General features: G+C 39.4%; 1 protein-coding gene across 2 annotated transcripts; it reads left to right on the top strand.

Moving 5' to 3' along the window:
• The first annotated feature begins 193 nt into the window (after positions 1–193).
• On the top strand, positions 194–12,000 carry LOC109054795 (protein CASC3-like). Of its 2 annotated transcripts, XM_042728243.1 has the most exons (14): positions 194–456; positions 1,252–1,276; positions 1,560–1,615; positions 4,647–4,841; positions 5,083–5,219; positions 5,389–5,565; positions 6,417–7,249; positions 7,346–7,407; positions 7,878–7,986; positions 8,192–8,308; positions 9,788–9,993; positions 10,113–10,235; positions 10,502–10,586; positions 10,673–12,000. In XM_042728243.1, exons 1-13 carry the CDS (start codon positions 271–273, stop codon positions 10,538–10,540), a joined length of 2,265 nt encoding a protein of 754 aa, XP_042584177.1. In that variant the 5' UTR covers positions 194–270; the 3' UTR covers positions 10,541–10,586; positions 10,673–12,000. The 2 variants fall into 2 exon arrangements, with proteins under 2 accessions (XP_042584177.1, XP_042584169.1); XM_042728235.1 differs by having other exon boundaries at positions 10,502–12,000.
• Positions 12,001–19,264: the final 7,264 nt, after the last annotated feature.

The raw sequence follows: 19,264 nt of genomic DNA, 5'->3' as shown, positions 1-19,264 counted from the left end.
TTATATATTTATTTATATATTTACTATTATATATATATATATATATATATATATATATATATATATATATATATATAAAACAAATGAAAAAAAAAAAGGTAATTTCTATATAAATCTTTTTATTCTACTGTCATGGTATGACTTGAGCGCGCAGATGAATAAATACCATGCGCGCCACCTCTGACGCAGCGGAGAACAGGAGGATGTGACGAACGCACGATCCCCCATAATTCACCGCGCAGATCCGCTCTCCCTTCCTTGAGAGTTAAGATGGCGGACCGGCGGCGACGGAGACGGCGCGCCTCTCAGGACAGTGAGGAGGGGGACGAGTCCGCTTCGGGCTCCGAGGGCGGGAGGTCCCTCTCGGCCGGCCGGAAGCCTCGCGGAAGAGACCCCGAGCCGGTCGAATCGCCAGCGGAGCGCGTCCGCGCCAAAAGCGACGCTGAGTCGGAGTGTGTGAGTGTGTGGCTATAAATCTGCTTTTATAACCGCGGCCGATCTGAGTGTGTGCGCGCGCGGTAGTGTTTCACACGGGCTAAACACTGACTCAGTGTCACCTAAACACGGGTCAAGATGTGATGTGAGGTGCGCTTTTGTGTCTGTCTCTAGCACTTGAGATTAATGTTCAAGTCTGGAGCAGGCGTCTAGTTATTTCACAGGGAACTGAAATTCATGGTGCGTCTGTGGTTCTTCTTTCATATAACTGTGGCCTTGACCCTAAAATGTCTTGCCTTTCATCATCTAACCCAGCGGCTCCCCATCAGGGTCCCGGAGGCTCCCCTGTCCCGCACATTTGGGACGTCTCCTCTGTCCTACACCCAACTCCTCCGCTCAGTAGGCCTCCCAAAGAGCTGAGATGGGTGTGTGTGTCAGATTATTGAGCCCCCGAGAGTCTAGACCAGCGGTGGACCTCCAGAATCCGGTCTGAGAGACCCTGACGCTTGCCTGAAGGGGAACCAGTTCCTGAGTGTAGAGATGAGTCTGTCGGGCTGGTCATTATTTAGGCGTTTGAGAAGCGAACCAGATGCCCGTTGAGGTCCTGAGTGTTTGATATCTGATCTGTCAACGGGAAGAGAGCACTCTGCTGACCGCCAAGAGGAACTTCAGTGTTTTAAACATAGTGACGCGTTCACACAACACAAGCTAGCTTTTCTTGACTCGTTGTTTCTGAGCATTACTTCTCAAACGAGGCTTTGTTTGTTACGTGTGCTTGCTCGGCCGGATATTTGATTCTGATCTCTTTCTGTTTAGGAAAGTGAAGATGGCGTTGGAGAAGGTGAGCGCTTATTTTTATCGCTTTTGTCTGTCTTTGTGGCTTCAGTTTCAAAAGAGACCCAAATTATGCCTGTGCCAAACTATTTTAGTGCAGATGTGTGATTTTAATATGTTTGATTGCTAGCAGGTTCAATAGTTATGACTTGATAAAGTCACTCAAGACAATCTTTGAAAGCCAAGCCTGAACGTTTATGTCGCTCTTGATGAGCAGCTCTGTATTCATGTGTTATTTGCTCTCAGAAATGTGAACAGATTTGCTCAAATGTCTGATTTCTGTTCTTCAGCAGTCCTGTCGGACTATGACAGCGCTGATCTGGAGGAGAACGGATCGCACACGGAGGTGAGTCTCTATGGCAACGCCGTTTCTGGGGCTTGTTGGGAATTCAAAAATGGTTTGATTTAGTTGATAAGCTCCATATGGACCTGTCTGAGGAACGATTTCGAACTGAATTGGACGGGACTCCGCTGGGGAGGTTTTTGTGTGAAGGTTTTTGCTGAAATTGTGTCAAGAATATTGTAGCTCCCCTCTCGTGGCGTTATGAGTACTGCCAACGCCGAGCCCCATGCTGTTAGTGCATCTGTAGTCCTCATCTAATTTTAGTAGGCGCTAAACACACTCTTTGATGCTCTTCTTCCTTCTGCAAGTAGCCTTTTGATGATTACAGGATGATCAGGTAATTCAGGCATGTTAGAGAAAGCTGGGGTGCGTTGCTTGGTGGAATTGAACAGGGTTGTTGTTGTTGTTGTTGTTAGGGATGTAACCATTGACTCTACTCACGATTCAATCCACGATTTTGATTTCACGAATCGAGTTGAAGACATTATACAGTAAATAAAAAGGTGTTGTTTTATAAGGCTATTGCTGGACGTTTCTTTGTGAAATTAAACGCATAACAAAACTAAACTGAGATTTTAAAGCAAACCCCAAATTAAACAAGTAAGTTACACAAATAAGAGAAATCTCTTAATATGAACAAACTTAAGGCTTTATCTGAGCTCTTTCCATTTAAAATTACAGGCAACCACTGGATTTTAATCACGATCCAAACAAAGATGCAGCATACATGCAGCACGAGTAGTTTTTAATCTAAATTAGATTGTATAATTTCTAAATTTGAAGCAGAAACAGAGTGGTCTGACTTTAGTTTTGTGAAACTACTATACTACATAAAACTTATCAGAACGAAACAGCAGACGAGCTGAACGAGACGCAGATTGACTCTCTGACAGCAGGTGGCGCTCATGAACAGCAGTGATGCAGTGTATCCTGGGTTACCGCTGTAAATAAAGCAGAGCTGCTCTTATGAACACTACTGTAATATGCATTGTTCAGAGGCAAGATGAAAAGAAAATACCACATGCACTTTTTTTAAAAAAAGATGGTTAGTTCCCCTCAGAGATGCATTCAGTAAACTCCTGCTCCAGTTGTATTTTGACTTGTGTGGCATCTCGACCGATTTGAATCTTCACATGTCTGAATCGAGTTTGGACCGGCTCGCGGTTAATCGTTGCATCCCTAGTTGTCGTAGTTCTCAGCTCATCAGGTTCAGTCTGGCTTGTGTGGGCTGCTGATGTTCCACTGTGTCTGGTGTCCTAGCAACCCTTTCTGTGCCGTCCTCAGACTTCAGACCTGCGTAAATCTGGCTTTAATTCACTGCAGACAAGCACAGTCTCCTCACAGATTCAAAATGCTCTTTAAACGAGATTTCCTAACAGGAATGTTTTTTTTTCTTTATATTATTTAAGTTGGACATGTTTTTGTTTTGTAATGCCATGTATACTTTGTCTTGCTGTGCCGATAATGATATGTAAATGTTGTGTGCAAAGCTGCGTTTCAGTCACTGCTAACCAATCCTCACGAAGAGAAACCTGCATTTTCAAACCAGAAACACATTTTCAAACTGTTTAAATACAATGGTATTTATGCAGCATGGGATAGTGTGTTGTCCTGCGTGAAAATCCTTTTATTTCCGAGAGCACTATTCTTCATTTTACACCACAGCAGGAAATGGTCAGTTATGAACTCCACATATCTTGCAGAAGTCCTAAAATGACCTTACATCTCCCTTCCCAATATCTTAACCCAAATCATCTCCCACTGCCCTCTCGCTGATGTCTCAGTCTCATTGGAGCAAGATGGCCATTCATCAACTATCAGAAATCCATTTATCTGGACCATCCACTGTACTGCAGCATTCGTAAGTGAATAAAACGATTTAAAAACAAGTCTTCATGTGTTTGTACAGCCACTGTGCAGGTTTCTCTTTGTGAGGTTTGGTTAGCAGTGACTGAAACGCAGCTTTACACACAACTGTCAGTCTGCATGGAGAGGATCTTGAGACTCCAGTAGCTTCAAACATCTGTCTGCTGCTCAGCAGTGGCTCTTTTACAGCTGCCATTACAATACAGTTCATATGTTTGAGAGAAACTTTCCTTAATAAATCTTTATCTGACCAAGATCTTCTGTGCTCTAAGTCACTCATAAATCTTTTGACAGTTCCATAATTTCTATTTGCTTTTCATGAAATATTGTTTGTTTTGGTGCCTTTTGCAAGACATTGCATTGTTTCATACTTCTCATCATCAGAAGATCTTTCTTCCTCACCATATTTCATGAGAACTGTGATTTGCTTAATAATGTGGAACAAGCTCTTTAAGTAGGGTTTCCATTGACCTAAGAAGACCAAACCTGTCTGAGATTGATACCAGTTATCTAAAAAGACGTGAAAAACCACACAAACAAAAACCTGACTCTTTATCGTACCAAAATCCTATTGATATGTCACTTGCATGATAATTTGGAACGCGGTGTATTGAAATCAGTTGACGGCTGTCTTTCTCATATTGCCATTTTTTACTTTTATATACTATCATAACATTTATGTTTTGAATTGGCTTTTTATTTTGTTATATTCCGTTTTTTTGTCTTTTTTCATTTTAGTTTTAGTAGTTTGTGCTTTTTTTTTTTTTTTTTTTTTTTGTCACTTACATTTTAATTTTTCTATGATGACAGAAAAAAGCTTGTTTTTAATTTATCAAATGTGCTGATATTTGGTTATATTTTTTGGTGTGCTTGTTGTTACAGTGCAATTATACAAATAAGTACTGAGTAATATTAATTACCATCATGTCTATTTAGTGTTAGTTGCTTTTAATTATGCATAATTTACTGTTATTACTATAGTAAGTACATGTAACGTAACAAAGACACTGTAAAATAGTGCTGCAATTTTAGAGTTCAACAAAGCTGCATTCCTTTGTGTTTCTAAAATGTTTTAGTGTGCGTTTTTCGGAATGAAGTTTGATGTGATCAGTTTTGGTTTGTGTGTTTTCGGACCTGACAGTTTGTTGTTTGGTGCCGCTTGTTTCAGGGAGGAGAGGAGGAGGAGGAGGGAGAGCATATCAGTGACGAAGAGGCCTCACGTCCTGCAGCAGAACCCGAGCCCGCTGCAGATGCCCCGACAGAAGAGCTTGGAGAAGAGGAGCAGAGAGATGAAGGGGGCAAGGAAGTTAAAGCTGATGAGAAGGGGAATCTCGCTGGGGAGCGACAGAGTGGGGACGGACAGGTATGGAAGAACAGGGCCCTGGTTCAGCTTGTGTGGCGGGAATGATATTTAAACACTTTAGTTTGGTGAAAATACTTTATTTGAATTAAAACAGTAATTAAAATAATCCTTTGATTTAAAGCAGTTGGCCACAGTGACACATTCTGGACTAAGACGATGCTAAATCACACTGCCAGTTGTGTTTTAATTGTAAATCTTTTTTTAGGCCAAAACTGAAGTTGAGACCTCTACATGTTTACAGGAAAGCACCGAGGACCCTGAGAATAAATCGGGCAGCAAGCTGGATGATGATGAGGACCGGAAGAATCCAGCCTACATCCCCCGGAAAGGCCTTTTCTTTGAGCATGACGTGAGAGGCCAGGCTACAGAGGAGGAGAGGTGAGAGGCGTGGAGGTTTTTCATTCAGGGAAAACTCCCTTTACAACTATACAATCATATTTTAATTAGTTGAAGATAAGTTTCAGGTGTTGAGTCTGACACATCACCATGTGTTTCATTTCGCTGTCTCTCTTCCTCCCCCTTTTTCTGTTTGTCCATCTGTCATCAGGCCTAAAGGCAGGCACAGGAAGTTGTGGAAGGACGAGGGCCGTTGGGAACATGACAAGTTCCGTGAAGAGGAGCAGGCGCCAAAATCACGCGAAGAGCTAATTGCTTCTTATGGCTATGACATCCGCAACAGCACTGGGCCGAGTGATGGACGATCGTACCGCTCCCGAAAACCCAGGTGAGGCCCATGTTTGTTTCTTTGCAGTCTGGTATTGAGTGCTGTTGGTAAAATATAACATGTACTTAAATGCATACACAAATATGTCCTAGTGATGGATTGACAAATTATCTAGGTTGATAATCAGCTATATTGAACCATTTTAAGTGTTTTGAACTGTTTCCTCCCTTTTCTTACTTTTTTCAATACATAAGTCATTAAGTTAAATTTGATGATGCATAGAAAACAATATAAACTTATAAAAGTGTATATAAAAAGTGAATTATGTAACATAAATTGTAGATGTTTTATTACTATTATTATTAATATTATTGTTTTATATGCATAATTTAAAGTTTGTGGTCAGTAAGAAACATTCTTAAAGATTTATTTATTCTTTAAGCATGTAGTTTCATTTAATATGCATTAAACTGATGTAACGGTAAAGACATTTATACATTTAAAAAGTTGCATTTCAAATAAATACTATTCTTGTGAATTTAATCTGTAATGGTTTCCACAAAATTAAGCAGCACAACTGTTTTTAACACTGATAATAAAAGATGTGTTTAAGTACAAACTGAGTAAGCATTTAAAAATGATTTCTGAAGGATCATGTGACACTGAAGGCTTTTCTGTTTTACAATTTTCACAATGTTATGCTTTCTACTGTGTTTTTTTTTTTTTTTTGACCAAAATCAAGCATATTAGTGAGGATAAAAGACTTTTCATAAACGCTAAAAAAAATTACTGACCCCAAATGTTTGACCAGCAATGTATCTTAATTTTTTATTGATCATACTACTTTCTAGAAGTTTTTATTGGCCAAATGCACGATGGGTTGTTCACTAATATCTCTTGTTTCTTTGCAGACATGCTGGTTCACCCAGTCGGGAGCCTAGGCGACATCGTGAAGCTGAAAAGTCAGTGCGTACAACGTGGCAGGCGCCTCCACCTGGTCATCGCAATACCGCTCAGTCTGTTACCCTGCAGTCAGGCCCACCTCCTGGTCCCCCTGCAGCAACCAAACCCTTCGGCCGACCCTCGACCCAGCCTCCACAGCACAGCTTCCAAAGTAGTCGAGCCCTGTCGGCCCCCCACAGGACAGAAGGACAGAGACACTCGAAGCCCAGTCTAGACGGCCCACCACCTCGAGGAGTGCGGCCCCAGCCTGTAGAGGGTGAGAGGGGCCTGAGGCTCAGGGGCCGTGGTTCACATGCTGTTCACGCTGACCGTAGCCCAGCCATGGTGGTGGAGGACATCCGCAGTGAGGAAGAAGAGGAGGAGGGTGAGATTCCAACAGCGACAACTACATATACCGCTCACCACTACAGGACGGAGAGAGAGAGGGTTCCGTCTCCACGGAAACAAGAGTCTGGCCCAGCGATGGAAGGGGGCAGTGCAGCCAGTCAGGTGCGAGAATCGTCTCCTCAAGAGAGGCCGGTGGAAAAGAAATCGTACTCTCTTGCGCGGAGGGCGACGCGAACGCGACCGTCTGATCTCGGTAAGCAGGCGTCGTTAGATGACTCTTCACCCGCAGCCCAGCAAACCCCGCCGGCAGCAAAGAGTGAGTCGTGGCAAGAGCAGAGTGATGCTGGAACACAAGGTGGACTCACAGGGCTCGACCAGGACCTGGCCCGACTCAGCCTGGCTGGACAGAACTGGGCCCAAAACCCTCCCTCCTACTTGCAGGCTGAGATGAGAGGTAATACCTAATCTTTGTGTAAATAATTTTTACAAACTTTTTTTTTTTTTTTTTTGAAAGGTTGGTTTATATTTCCTGCATTTTTGTCTCCGACAGGCATTCGTAGCTCAATGCACATGGCAGGAGGGCCTCCACAGTATGGAAACATGGAGGATATTGTGAGTCAACCGGTCCATCATTAATTGCCCATATAGATCAGAAAAATCCAAAATACTGAATTATAAAAGTGAAAAATCACCCTAACTATTTTCCCAATGCAAGTTTAGATCTTATTGTGAATGATTTATTCATGTACTTTATTTTCTGAAATGTATATCTATTTTTTTATCATCTGAATTGTGCAGTGATTTATATTCCAAAGCGACTTGTATTGTAGCTTCTGATTTAGAGTGCAGTGCCCACATCTCAAAGCTAAACAACTGAAGCATCGCCATCCTGAATTTTTCATTTTATTTTTTGAAAATCTGTTAAACTCTGATGTACATCACAATGTGGATGAAAAGCTCTGTTGCTTCCACAGTTTCATCATGACTTTAACACTATCTTAAAAGTATGAAATGTCTATGAATTTGCTGACCATAGCTGTAAGCTACAACCTTGTGTTTCAGCAGTTATTTTTTGTTATCAGGGTGTTGGTGGTGGCCGGGCTAAGCGGTATTCATCACAGCGCCAGAGGCCAGTTCCAGAGCCTGCACCCATGCACATAGGAGTCATGGAGGGCCATTTTTATGAACCCAGTGAGTGCAGTACTGCTTCTGGCCCATAGAGGGCAGATTTAAGTTAAATGGGTCATGGGAATGTCCTAAAATCACCTACTGAATAGTTAAACTTATAGTTATTCCTTCATTAGAATACTCAGGAGCTGTTAATTTAGGAAATTACATTTATTTTTATATTTATTTTTCGAACATCCAAGATAATAACTTGCGTTTCCAAATGCAGTGTCGTTCCAGGGACCAATCTACACACACGGCGACAGTCCAGCGGCTCTGCCCCCTCAAGGCATGCTTGTTCAGCCGGAGATGCACCTGCCACACCCCACCCACCCCGGACACCCAGGTGAGAGCTGTGAATGTTTGCGGACTTCTTGTTGAAGTGGTAGATGAACGGCCACATAATCATAGTTCCCGATAGTCTGTGTGATTTTTTTTTTTTTTTTTTTTTTTTTTTTTTTTTTTTTTTTTTTTTCTCTCTCCTAAAATTCAAATAATAAACTGTTTAAAAATGATATGGGGTGCAAAAATGAAAAAACTTTTAGTGATCAAACAAAAGATACTCAAAGTACAATCAATGTTTCTCAGCCTTGCGTCCTCATCATGACCGGTTTACAAGAGCTACGCTGGATAAAAGAACCGAAAGTGAAACGAACCCGTGCTACTCGTTTGGGCTACACAGCGCGATATTTGTTCATCCTTCATAGGTTGCCTCCATTTATAAAGCTAAAAGTTTCATTATGAAGGAAAGCAAACACTTATAAAAATACATCTTGCATATGTAAATGCAGACATCAAATAGACATCTCTGAGATGTACATGTGTGATTAGGGTGAGTGCTTTACTGTCAGGTGCTGGTGCCACCTTCTGGAGAACTTAATGGCACTGGTGCTGGTTTTTCTCAAATGTTAGTCTGGAGCCCTACAATGTTCCTCGAAGTCAGAAAAGTCATAACAGTGTTAGAAGAATGTTGTCTGTGGTATATTTTCACTGCAAAACAATAAGAAATGTCGCAAATATCACTGCAAATTTTGAGAAATGCCGCAGCAAAAATCAGTCATTTTAGGCCGCAAAAATCAGAAGAAATGTGAGGTTTATCATTTTATAAAGCTTTTTTTTTTTTTTTTTTTTTTTTGGTCGAAACTTAGTTGAACTATTTATTTATTTTTATAATAATTGTTATATATATATATATATATATATATATATATATATATATATATATATATATATATATATATATATATATATATATATATATATATATATATATATATAGATTTTGCGGTTCAGATTTTATCATAGACGTTGTTGTTTCAAAAGAATGGTTTATTCTAATATTAGAATTTCAGACACTATTTCAACTGCTAATTACAAGAAATTCTTTGAATAAAAAAAAATAAAAAAATCCACCCACCCCTTACCTTTTTCACTGGTCTGGAGATTGCAGGTATGATTGCACTTAATGTCAGCATGAAAAATTAACCCATTCTATTGTCTAAATGCATGTAATTGATTTTATTGGGATCAATTCGTCCATGCATTTTGCATTTTAAAAATAAATAAAATAAACTTGGCTCATTTGTATTAAAAATATAGGACTTTTTACTGCAATTGACTACAAGCCTGCATTCAGATCTCCCTCCATCTAATAAACAATGGATAAAACAAAGTTCCCACCCTAATTATGATTATTTTTTTTGATTAATCCATTGCTTTCAGATGTACATCGCAATACAGATGTAAATATCTGCTGCTACTTCAGTTTTCTTGTGATCACTCCAGATGTCACATCAACATTAACCTGTTAAATATTTTGTTTCAGGTTTACACCCACACCAGTCAGGAGGACCCTTGCCCAATCCGGCTCTATACGCCGCCCCACCCGTTTCTATCTCACCTGGGCAACCGCCTCCACAGCAGCTGCTACCCCCACCCTTCTACCCCCCGCCAGGTGTCATGACCTTTGGGAACACCAACTACCCATACCCTGCTGGAGCTACGCTACCTCCAATGTACCCCAATCCCCAGGTGAGTCTGTCTGACTCTACATAAGTGCTATCTGTATCCTGTGACGCACTTCAGTAGTGAGTATCACTGTTTTTGAGCGTCTGTACATGCTTGACTTCCTTCTGTGCATCTCTCTCCAGGCGCAGTCACAGGTCTACGGTGGTGTGACGTACTACGACACGGTACAGCAGCAAGTTCAGCCCAAACGCTCCCCGCCCCGGCGTTCCTCTCACCCCGTTACAGTCAGACCTCCCCCTCCTGAGGTAACCGCACATTAAACATTACATCATTCATTATATTCAGCCAGGAGACATCAGGCAGGTTTTTTGAAAAGTGGGGATGCACAGAATATCAGTACCATATTGGTTTGGTCAGAATTGTACCTCTAACAAGCTCTCTAGGAGCAGGGTACGGCTAATCCATTTGTTTTTACCTTTTTAAAGTATGAAAGGAAGGACTGACAATGTACATGATATCTGTAGAGATTATTAACAGCTGATTTGTGGTTTGACCTTTCCCCCTCCGTCAGGACCAGAGCAGAAAGCCCGCGGAGGAGATTCGCTCCTAGCTGATGGAGGGCGAGGAGGCTGTGTGTCAGGACCAGCACCGCTTCTGTATAAATTGAATTCACCATTTAGGATTTAACTTTAGTTTTTGTTTTCTATTAATACTGTTTGTGTATTCGTTATGCCTTTTTTAGGTCTACTGTCTTCATGCAAGGTTCTGTTTGCGGGTCGCTCCTGTCTGTGGTATCTCCATGCATAACCAGCGAAGTGTTTTACCATTAGCTAGGAATTAAATGTGCAGTCTTAAACAGCGAGATGTTTTTATTTTTCTCTAAGCAGCTCCTGTATCTCTGATGTCTCTACTGACAGACGAGAATTGAAATAGTTTGAGGCTGCTGGACTTTTGAATCGAGTTTGTTTTAAATCTCCTTTTATTCTGTTGGCCAAATAAAAGGAGAAAAGCACTAAGACGAACTTGAGTATGTGAAAAGATGGACCCGCATTTTTTAATTCTGGACTCACGGTCTCCTGTTTTAAAGGTTAGATGCTTAGAATGGAGCAATGAAGCCAGCAGATGGCTGTCATACATGGTAATGACCTTCAAATGCACAAATCGAAGACCTTTTCGGGTCATATTAACACCCTTTTTGCATGTTTTTTCCGTTTAAGAGCACTGTAACTTTCTAACTGCTTAACCTGTCGTGATGGTGCTAGTCCCATTTCAGACTGGGGCTGAACCCCGCTGTCCCTCTTCGTCTGTCCCGCTGTCCCTTGTATCTTTTGACACTGTGCTGTGTTGAATTCAATACTGTAATCCTATCAAAGCGAACCATTAACCTTGCCAGATACTGACCTACTTGACAGTGTAACTCGCTTGATTAGCTTTCTATTGTAAGTGTACATATTAAAGTATATTGAAGCCAGTGGTTTAACAAATAATACTAAGAACTAGTCATTTATGAAATGCTGTCAATATGAACAAAGTCAGCAGGGAAATCTAGCCTAGGCCTCTTTCATTTTTGAATTTAATTTCTAAAATTAATTTGCAATTCAAGGTTTTTTTTTTTTTTTTATGGTTGCAATTTTTTTTTTTCAGGCACACTGTACAGGCATGCATGATTTTATAGATATATTTCATTGTGAAAGCAATTCTAGATGGCAACCTTGGCTGTGAGCTGTTATTCTTTGCCCCACTGTGGGAGTGCTATGGATGCATCTTTCAATTGTTCCCTTTATGATTGTTTCCGTCGGAAAAAAAAATCTAAGAGTATAACTGAGATGTTGTCGTTCCCAGCGTTGTTTAGACATGCCTCATAAAGACTATTAGAAGATGTTGTATTACTTTCTATGCCTTAAAGAGTTAATTGGTTTGACATATCTGTTTTTGTTTGATTAGACCTGACAACACTGTGAGGGCTTATGTTTCATAGTTGTTTGAATAATATTAAAAGCGTTTCATTTTATTTCGTTTTATTTTGGGGAGTAATGTCAGGAGATGAAATTAAACAGGAACTGAATATAACATTTGACTTGTCCTTTTTTTTTGTATGCGTGTATATGCATGCGTACACACACACTGATTGACATTGTATATTTAAATATGGATGCCAATTTCGTTTTATTTTTGCATTTCGATTCCCTTCATCATAATTTAATAATATTGTTAGGGTGTCATCTTTAGCTAATTTTAATTTGTTATTCTGTGTATTACAGTGATGTGATGCCTACATTTACTTGTACATTTTCAAATGATTTTTATTAAGTCATTTCTAAATAGTAAAAAACTTTTTTTTTTTTCTGTAACTTTTTTTGACAATGATTTTAGATTTAATATCATCCATATCGTCTGTAACAATTATCAATTTAATTGTACTGTAATTTTATTTTTTTTTTCTAATTAATTTTTGGCCCTGTTGCTTCATGTCCTTTGTCTTTTGTTCAGCTCTCGCATCTGATAAATGTCTCTATTTTGCTTAATTTTTCAAATATGTCTTAATTTTGCAAAGACTTGAAATATGAGAAATATCGGTAGTGGTGAAAAGCATTCTAGACTGTAAGCACAGAGAATGCCGCCTGTAGTTGTGTGCTAAACTCTGACTTTGCCAAAAGCGAAGCCTCTCCTTCTGCCGCATGCAACCCTGCCAAGAGCGAGTGACTGATGCGGCGGAACGCACCGCTGCTGCCGCTCCAACTCGTATATAGCAGCGCTCCTCACACTTGCACTGCAGCTCGAGAGCTAGTCAGACGTGCTGCAGCCGTAATTTTGGTATTCTTTGAGTTCATTTGACATTTAGCTTTGGATTTATTGTCGTTAACGAGGCATTGCCGCGTTTTCAACTGTTATTTAGAGGAATAAAAAACGTGCATAACGTGCCTGCAAATTCAGGAGGCTTAAATTGCTTATGTTCACCAGTAAACATGCATAGCCGGTCTTAAAATGCACGAGAAAAACTTAATTATAGATTATTTCAGCAGTAAAATGTGAAACCAAACCAATAGACTTCCGTGGCAGAAAAATGAGGTCAGGTTTAACTTTCCCTGTCAGTGCTTTAAAATGTCCACTTGGGGGAACTAATGTCTTGATTCTTCACTGCTGCACTGTCACTCTTCTCTTACTGGGACTCCACACTAAAACTAAAATCTTCATTCTTATATATTTACCCTCTTCAGCTATAGTTCAGCTTGATCGATTGATTATTTACTTAATTATATTAATGTTCTCAAATGAGTTGTAAGGTAGTCAAAATGTTGGACCTCTCAATCAGCGTTTAATTGTACATTAAAATTTTAAAGTCATTCTGATTAATTGAGCCAATTCAAAATATTAATAAATACTGTTGTTTTAATCTAAAACAGGGGTCTTTAACCCTTTTGTGGACAGAGACTGGTTCATATACTGAATGTTGAATTTATTGTCGCCTGGCCTATAACAACATATTACCATATTGATGTACAGTTTATGATGCTTTTGTGAAATCATTAAAATAATCGCTAATGTATCTTACATTTTTAAAAAACATTTTAACTACAAAATTCACACAAGTTTGTGTTATTTCATAGGTGGATGATCTATTGTTCTAAGCTGTGGAAAACAGTAACAAAAGAATTAGCAAGTGTTTCTAAACCTTTGCCTTGTACTGTACATGTACATAAAGTTATCAACTTGAAAAGCTTTGTCTTCGCTAGAAGACTATAAATAGTCTCAGTTCAGAGTAACCCATGGCCTTTACCAGAGTGTGAAACTCACTTCTGAGTGCTTCTGTATTCAGACTTGGCTTCTTAAGGCCATCAGCTGCCTCGCCAAACCAATCTCACTTGCAAAGTGACTCAGTTTGGTGCACCAATTATACTATAAATGATCAAATTATCAAGTGAGGATCCTACTGCTGGAATGCTGCATGCATCTTCTTGACTTCTTGAGTCATCATAATGTGATGATTATTAATGCACAACACTTGAAAGGAACAGTGAAACTGCTCATAGTCTCACTGACGTACTTACAGAAGTATTTAGTCTAGTGCATTGACTCTTTTGTGAAGCACGTTGGGTAGAGCATACTTACACCATTGTTTACAGGTTCATGTTGCAAAACGTGAATTGGTGAGTAACAGTCCTGTCACTGCTGAAAGGGTGAAACAGGAAGTGGAGGGTTTTGTATTATCAGATTTCTTATTTCAACCTTAGTTTCCCAGGGTGCATGTATGAATAAAACAGCCTAACTACTATTTGTCATATTAACGAATGGGGATTTGTTTTAAACTGATAAACTTTTGTATTAGACTTGAGATTTACAACTTACCTCAGATTGTACGGCTTGTTGAGGAAAAATGCTCTAGCATGATTTTTACATTTTGCATGATCCTACATTTGTATTGAAGGAGGGACCCAACACACAAAAAGTCTTTTCACACTTTTCACACTAGTCATTCTAAACCCTGGATGAAACAAAATCCTGGGTTATTTTGTTTCACATTTCACACTATTCATACTTTATAGGGTTAACAATTAGTCCTGGCTAATGTTCTTATTTGCGTATTTGCGTTGTCATTGTCATTGATTGGATGAACGCTGCATGTGCATACTCTAGCATTGCGCATACTCATATTATTTTGCTGACTGTACGGTCAAGTTTTTACCTGAATGGACTTTTCTTACTGTAAATGTAAGAATGTATGGAAGGCTGATATGGCCAAAAGTCTTTAAATCTGACCATGTCAGCATGCACTGTTTGTCTGCGTTAATTCAACAACATGCACAGCAGCCAATGAAGTTGCTGTATTTGAGATTATATCTGCACATGAGGTTACATTGGTATATACATATACACCACATCAGACACCATGTTTATTCAGTGAGGGTGTCATAATGGTACACTTATATGCATGTATGCAAACAGCAGACATGAAGTCAGTCTTATGATTTGTCATGTCCTTTTTAGTAGTTTAGCTCAACATTCTTTCTCAGGTGGAAAAGTCAGTAGATATATGTTTTGCTATTGTGCAGAAAGATATAGGTAGGGTTATTTTGTGGGAAATTATGGAGTTATATATGCTTTAAAAAGTATTACGCATTCAGAATGTGTGTTTTGAGAGACATGTTTAAATTTGTCATCTTAACACAGTAAAATTGTGCGTCTTTACACATACTAAAGAAACGTGGAGAAAACTGGTGTCTTAACCAGGCCAGTATGTGCGTGTCTACACATACAAAAGAAACACATCCAAATTCCCCCCATTAATACAGACGAACAGTGTGTTGACATTGTCAAATTTTACACGTTCCATTTAAAGACTTTTAGCCCTGTCTGCCTTCCATAAGAAAGAAAAGGTCTCTTCTTAAATTCAGCTGACGCCTTTTCTGTCACCATGCGACTATTTTCACCTCAAACACGAAAACTACTGTTTATTCAACTTACAGGATTTCTGTGACTGTCCAATGCATATAAATATGAGGCACGCAATTGAGTGTCTGTTGCTAAGCATGCAGCCATATCATTCTAGCGCCGCATTGTTTCACACTGCACAAGTTTGGCCTTCTTCCGAGCAGGGTGTCATAACCCTGCTTCTAAATAACAAGTGTGAAACGTCCCTCTACCCTGGGCTAAAAGTGGGCTTTAGAATGACGATAGGGTTAAACGTCATGTGAAAAGCCATGTTGAGACCAAAATATTAAAGAGACTTTGCAGCTGGCTTTTTTTTTTTTTTACTGTAAGCAACAACCGGAACACCCTAAATATCACCTTAGCAACCACTTAGCAACACCTTGCTATCATTTAGCACAGGAAAGCACAATCCACATTTTCAAACAATCTAAAAATCAAGATTTATACTATTAAAGGTGTTTTTTCAGCCCTCTCCTCTTGTTTATTTAGCCATTCCCACTCTTTCACTGACAGCAACCTACATGCATAAAGCAAACCCTCTTCCCTCCTCTCCAGCTGACCTCATCTCTCTTCATCTGTTATAGATGGAATCTGTCTTATTCTGTCTCTCTGGAGCAGCAGTGACTTGCATAGACTAGCCAAATGTGGGCCTTAGGTTCTGAAGAGTCCCTTTTAAATTGTTCTTTTTTTTTTTTTTTTTTTTTTGGCTAGACAACAAGCCTTGATATATTTCCAGTCAGACTGGTACAGTGTTTACAAACACACTCGCAGCAATGCTTTCCCACAGCACTTGAAGGAAGCTGATCACGTGGCTGAATGTGTTTGTACGCTGCATCTGAGTTCACTGAAATGTGACCTGATTTATGGCTTCAGGCCGCAGATGACCTGCACAAACCTGACACGCGTCACAGATTCTTTTAGAGTCACAAGCCCAAATGCATTCCAAGATGTCATGCAGTAAACACTATGTAGGATGGGCCTTGTTTGCTTAAAGATTCTTATTCTTTTTCTGATCAACATCTAGTTCCTTTTTGTTTTGGTTCTGATTTGTGCAGTTATGTAAGATTTGTGCACATTTCTGTTTATAAATGAATAGAAGAAAAAAAAATGTAGCATGTAGCAAATGTAGCTTTGGATCCAGAAAGACTGAAAAACCCAGAAAAAGCCCTAAAAGTTATACTGCCCTAAATCTGACACACATTTAAAACTCACAAAGTCTGCACAATTAGCAAACCATCTTTTAAAGCTTTTGTCACCAGTGCATTTTTAATGCTTTAAGTTGGCAGTCTCTGCATATTTAGCAGTATCTCTTCTCTCATCCTTTGTTATGTATTAGAGATGCACATAGGCGAGGTGGGGCCTCCCCCTCTGGCGTCTTTGTGGAGTGACAGTAACCAAACAAAGCCCCCTGTCTCTCAGGGTGATGTCATTTTGGGTCCCCATCCCCCAGCATGGGCCAGGAGTGTGTGTTTATGTGGGTGTCATTAAACTTTCGCATGATTCATGGGAGCTGTTTGGAAGCATCCATGCACTGAGACAAATTATGTGTCTGTATGAGAAGTGTGTGTGTGTGTGTGTCACGCTCAAGTAAAGATGCTCACTCAACTCAACTCATCAAAAGTGACTCAGATGTCTGAGACCCATATACGCTGTCATTTCTTTTGATTGATTTTCTCTCTTTTCTTTTCCTCACTTTCATGATGTATTTTTCTCACATTCTCTTCACAGCTGAGAGCAGCACTGAGGTGTGATATCACAGCCAAGGAAATTGCTTTAACCTGCATGCATCCCTAGGTGAATGCAAGACAGAGTGTGTCTAATGTGCCGTTGTTCTCCGCAATTGTTGTGTAAGAAAAAAAGACTCTTTCTAGTCTTTTCTGTCTCTTTGTATATTAAAACGAGGTTATTTTTCATATTTAATCAGTGTTTATGAAAGGAAAAGTTCACTCAAAATTAAAAACCCATTATTAGTGCTGGGAAAGCATGTTAAAAAATACCAGACCCAAATGATTTCATGAAGTTCAGTTCCAGTAACGGTTCATGTACATGCAATCGTCCACCAATGTGGACGAAACGTTAAAATACTCAAAAGTGTTTCCTGCATTATTGATTAGCAAAAATCATACAGTGCGATTAGTAAAGTCTGATATGCGAGTGAGTCATTTTTATGAGCCCTTTTATTAGGGAATCAAACACATGCATGATAAACACACACATGCAGGTTTCTTGCAAATGACTCTTGCGCCGGTTCTTTTTAGTGAATTGAAAACTTACAGCATGACCAGTGGAGTCTGATAATTTAGAAAACGACTCTTTTGAGAGGGTTCTTTTTGGAACATCAAGCACATACATCGTGACCAGTAAATTCTGATTTTCACACAAATCTTTCTTCCGCCTATTCTTTTTTTTAGTGTATCAAAAACATACAGTGCGACCAGTGAAGTCCAATTTCCAAACAATTGACTCTTATGATCCCAGCATTTGACAACAGAATTTCTATTTCAGCATTTTCAGCATTTCTACTTTCCAAATATTTAATGCTCAAATTCAATGGAATCTTTATCTAGCTCTTAATGAGCGTCACCTATCTGGTGTCAGGTCTTACACATTAAGACATGCAGCATAATCTAGTGACACTTTCCAAACGACGCCAAGCTAAATGATGCTTTAAGCCGAAGGATCACAGTGAAAGTCATTTCATAAAAATGTGTTTTTGAAAATATTCTTCAGGGGTCACATTACCATCTTAATCTGCCAGACCAACAAGAGGATGTCTGCACTGAAGTAAGACAAACGGCTTTCCTCCTTATGATGTTTTTGGCTGTGTATGGGCATCAGGGTTGAGAAGGGGGGCTTCTGTATCATAGTGTTTGAAAGTGGGTCTGTTTAATGAGTTAAAGATAATCTCCTTACGGCATAAATAATCCACACACATGACTGATCCCGTACTCTAGAGGGGTAAAGCATTCATCTGAGCTTCTGTTTGTGCGTGTGTGTGTATAAGAAGAGTGAGTGTGTGTCCACATGAGAGGCTTCTATCTGGATTTGAAGGGGTTCCCAGTCTAGTCTAATGTGTGTGAATGTTGGACATGATTGATCTATTGTTTATTGTGAAAATAAAAGGCTGAGTGTCTCGGTATTATGACTAAGGACATTAACGTTTTGTTGTGTTTGTCTGTACAGGCTCTTTTTCACAATGCAGAATGACAACATAGTGAGCTTGTGCACTAGTGCTTGTGTGTTTGTGTTGTGTACGATAACGCATGGCATAAGGATGGCGTTGTGACAGCATGGAGGGGTGGGGGGATGTATTTAATGAGTCATCGCAGATGTGAGCTCTGTTCTCTTCACTCCAGGGCAAGTGCGTTAGGCTGCTGAGGTCATCCATCATCTGTGTGTGTGTGTGGGTGGGTGGGTTTATGTATCCACAAGGATTGGTGGGCTTTACTGCCAGGCAAATATATTAGAGAGTCATGTTCATTACGAAGACAAATATGCTTGTGGAATTACCATGGTAATGATTTTGTTTGCTTTTGTGGAAATGCTGCTGAAACTAGCACAAATATAAAGACACAAAAGGTTTTATGAGTAGGGATACACAATATCTAATGCTACTTTGGACAGTTGCATCATTTTTCCAGTTATGAACATAAATATGATAAAGCTGATATTGGAAGCAGATAATATTAAGATCATTTCACCCAAGTCAAAAACAGTAAACACTTTCTCTATGCCAGGTTATCGTTTTTTACATTATGTTCTGATGCTTACTGAATTCATATAACCTACTGTATATATATATATATATATATATATATATATATATATATATATACATATATATATATATATACATATATATACATATATATATATATATATATATATATATACATATATATAT

Source organism: Cyprinus carpio, chromosome A3, assembly GCF_018340385.1.
Source record: "Cyprinus carpio isolate SPL01 chromosome A3, ASM1834038v1, whole genome shotgun sequence".
NCBI lineage: Eukaryota > Metazoa > Chordata > Actinopteri > Cypriniformes > Cyprinidae > Cyprinus > Cyprinus carpio.
This window is presented reverse-complemented; position numbering and strand designations above follow the sequence as displayed.

Bases quoted from the DNA above. Each gene is read 5' to 3' on its own strand.
- LOC109054795 (XM_042728243.1), top strand. From the start codon at position 271: ATGGCGGACCGGCGGCGACGGAGACGGCGCGCCTCTCAGGACAGTGAG. The intron at 1,616-4,646 runs GTGAGTCTCTAT...CGCTTGTTTCAG, and splicing joins AGAACGGATCGCACACGGAG to GGAGGAGAGGAGGAGGAGGA. The intron at 7,987-8,191 runs GTGAGTGCAGTA...TTCCAAATGCAG, and splicing joins GGGCCATTTTTATGAACCCA to TGTCGTTCCAGGGACCAATC.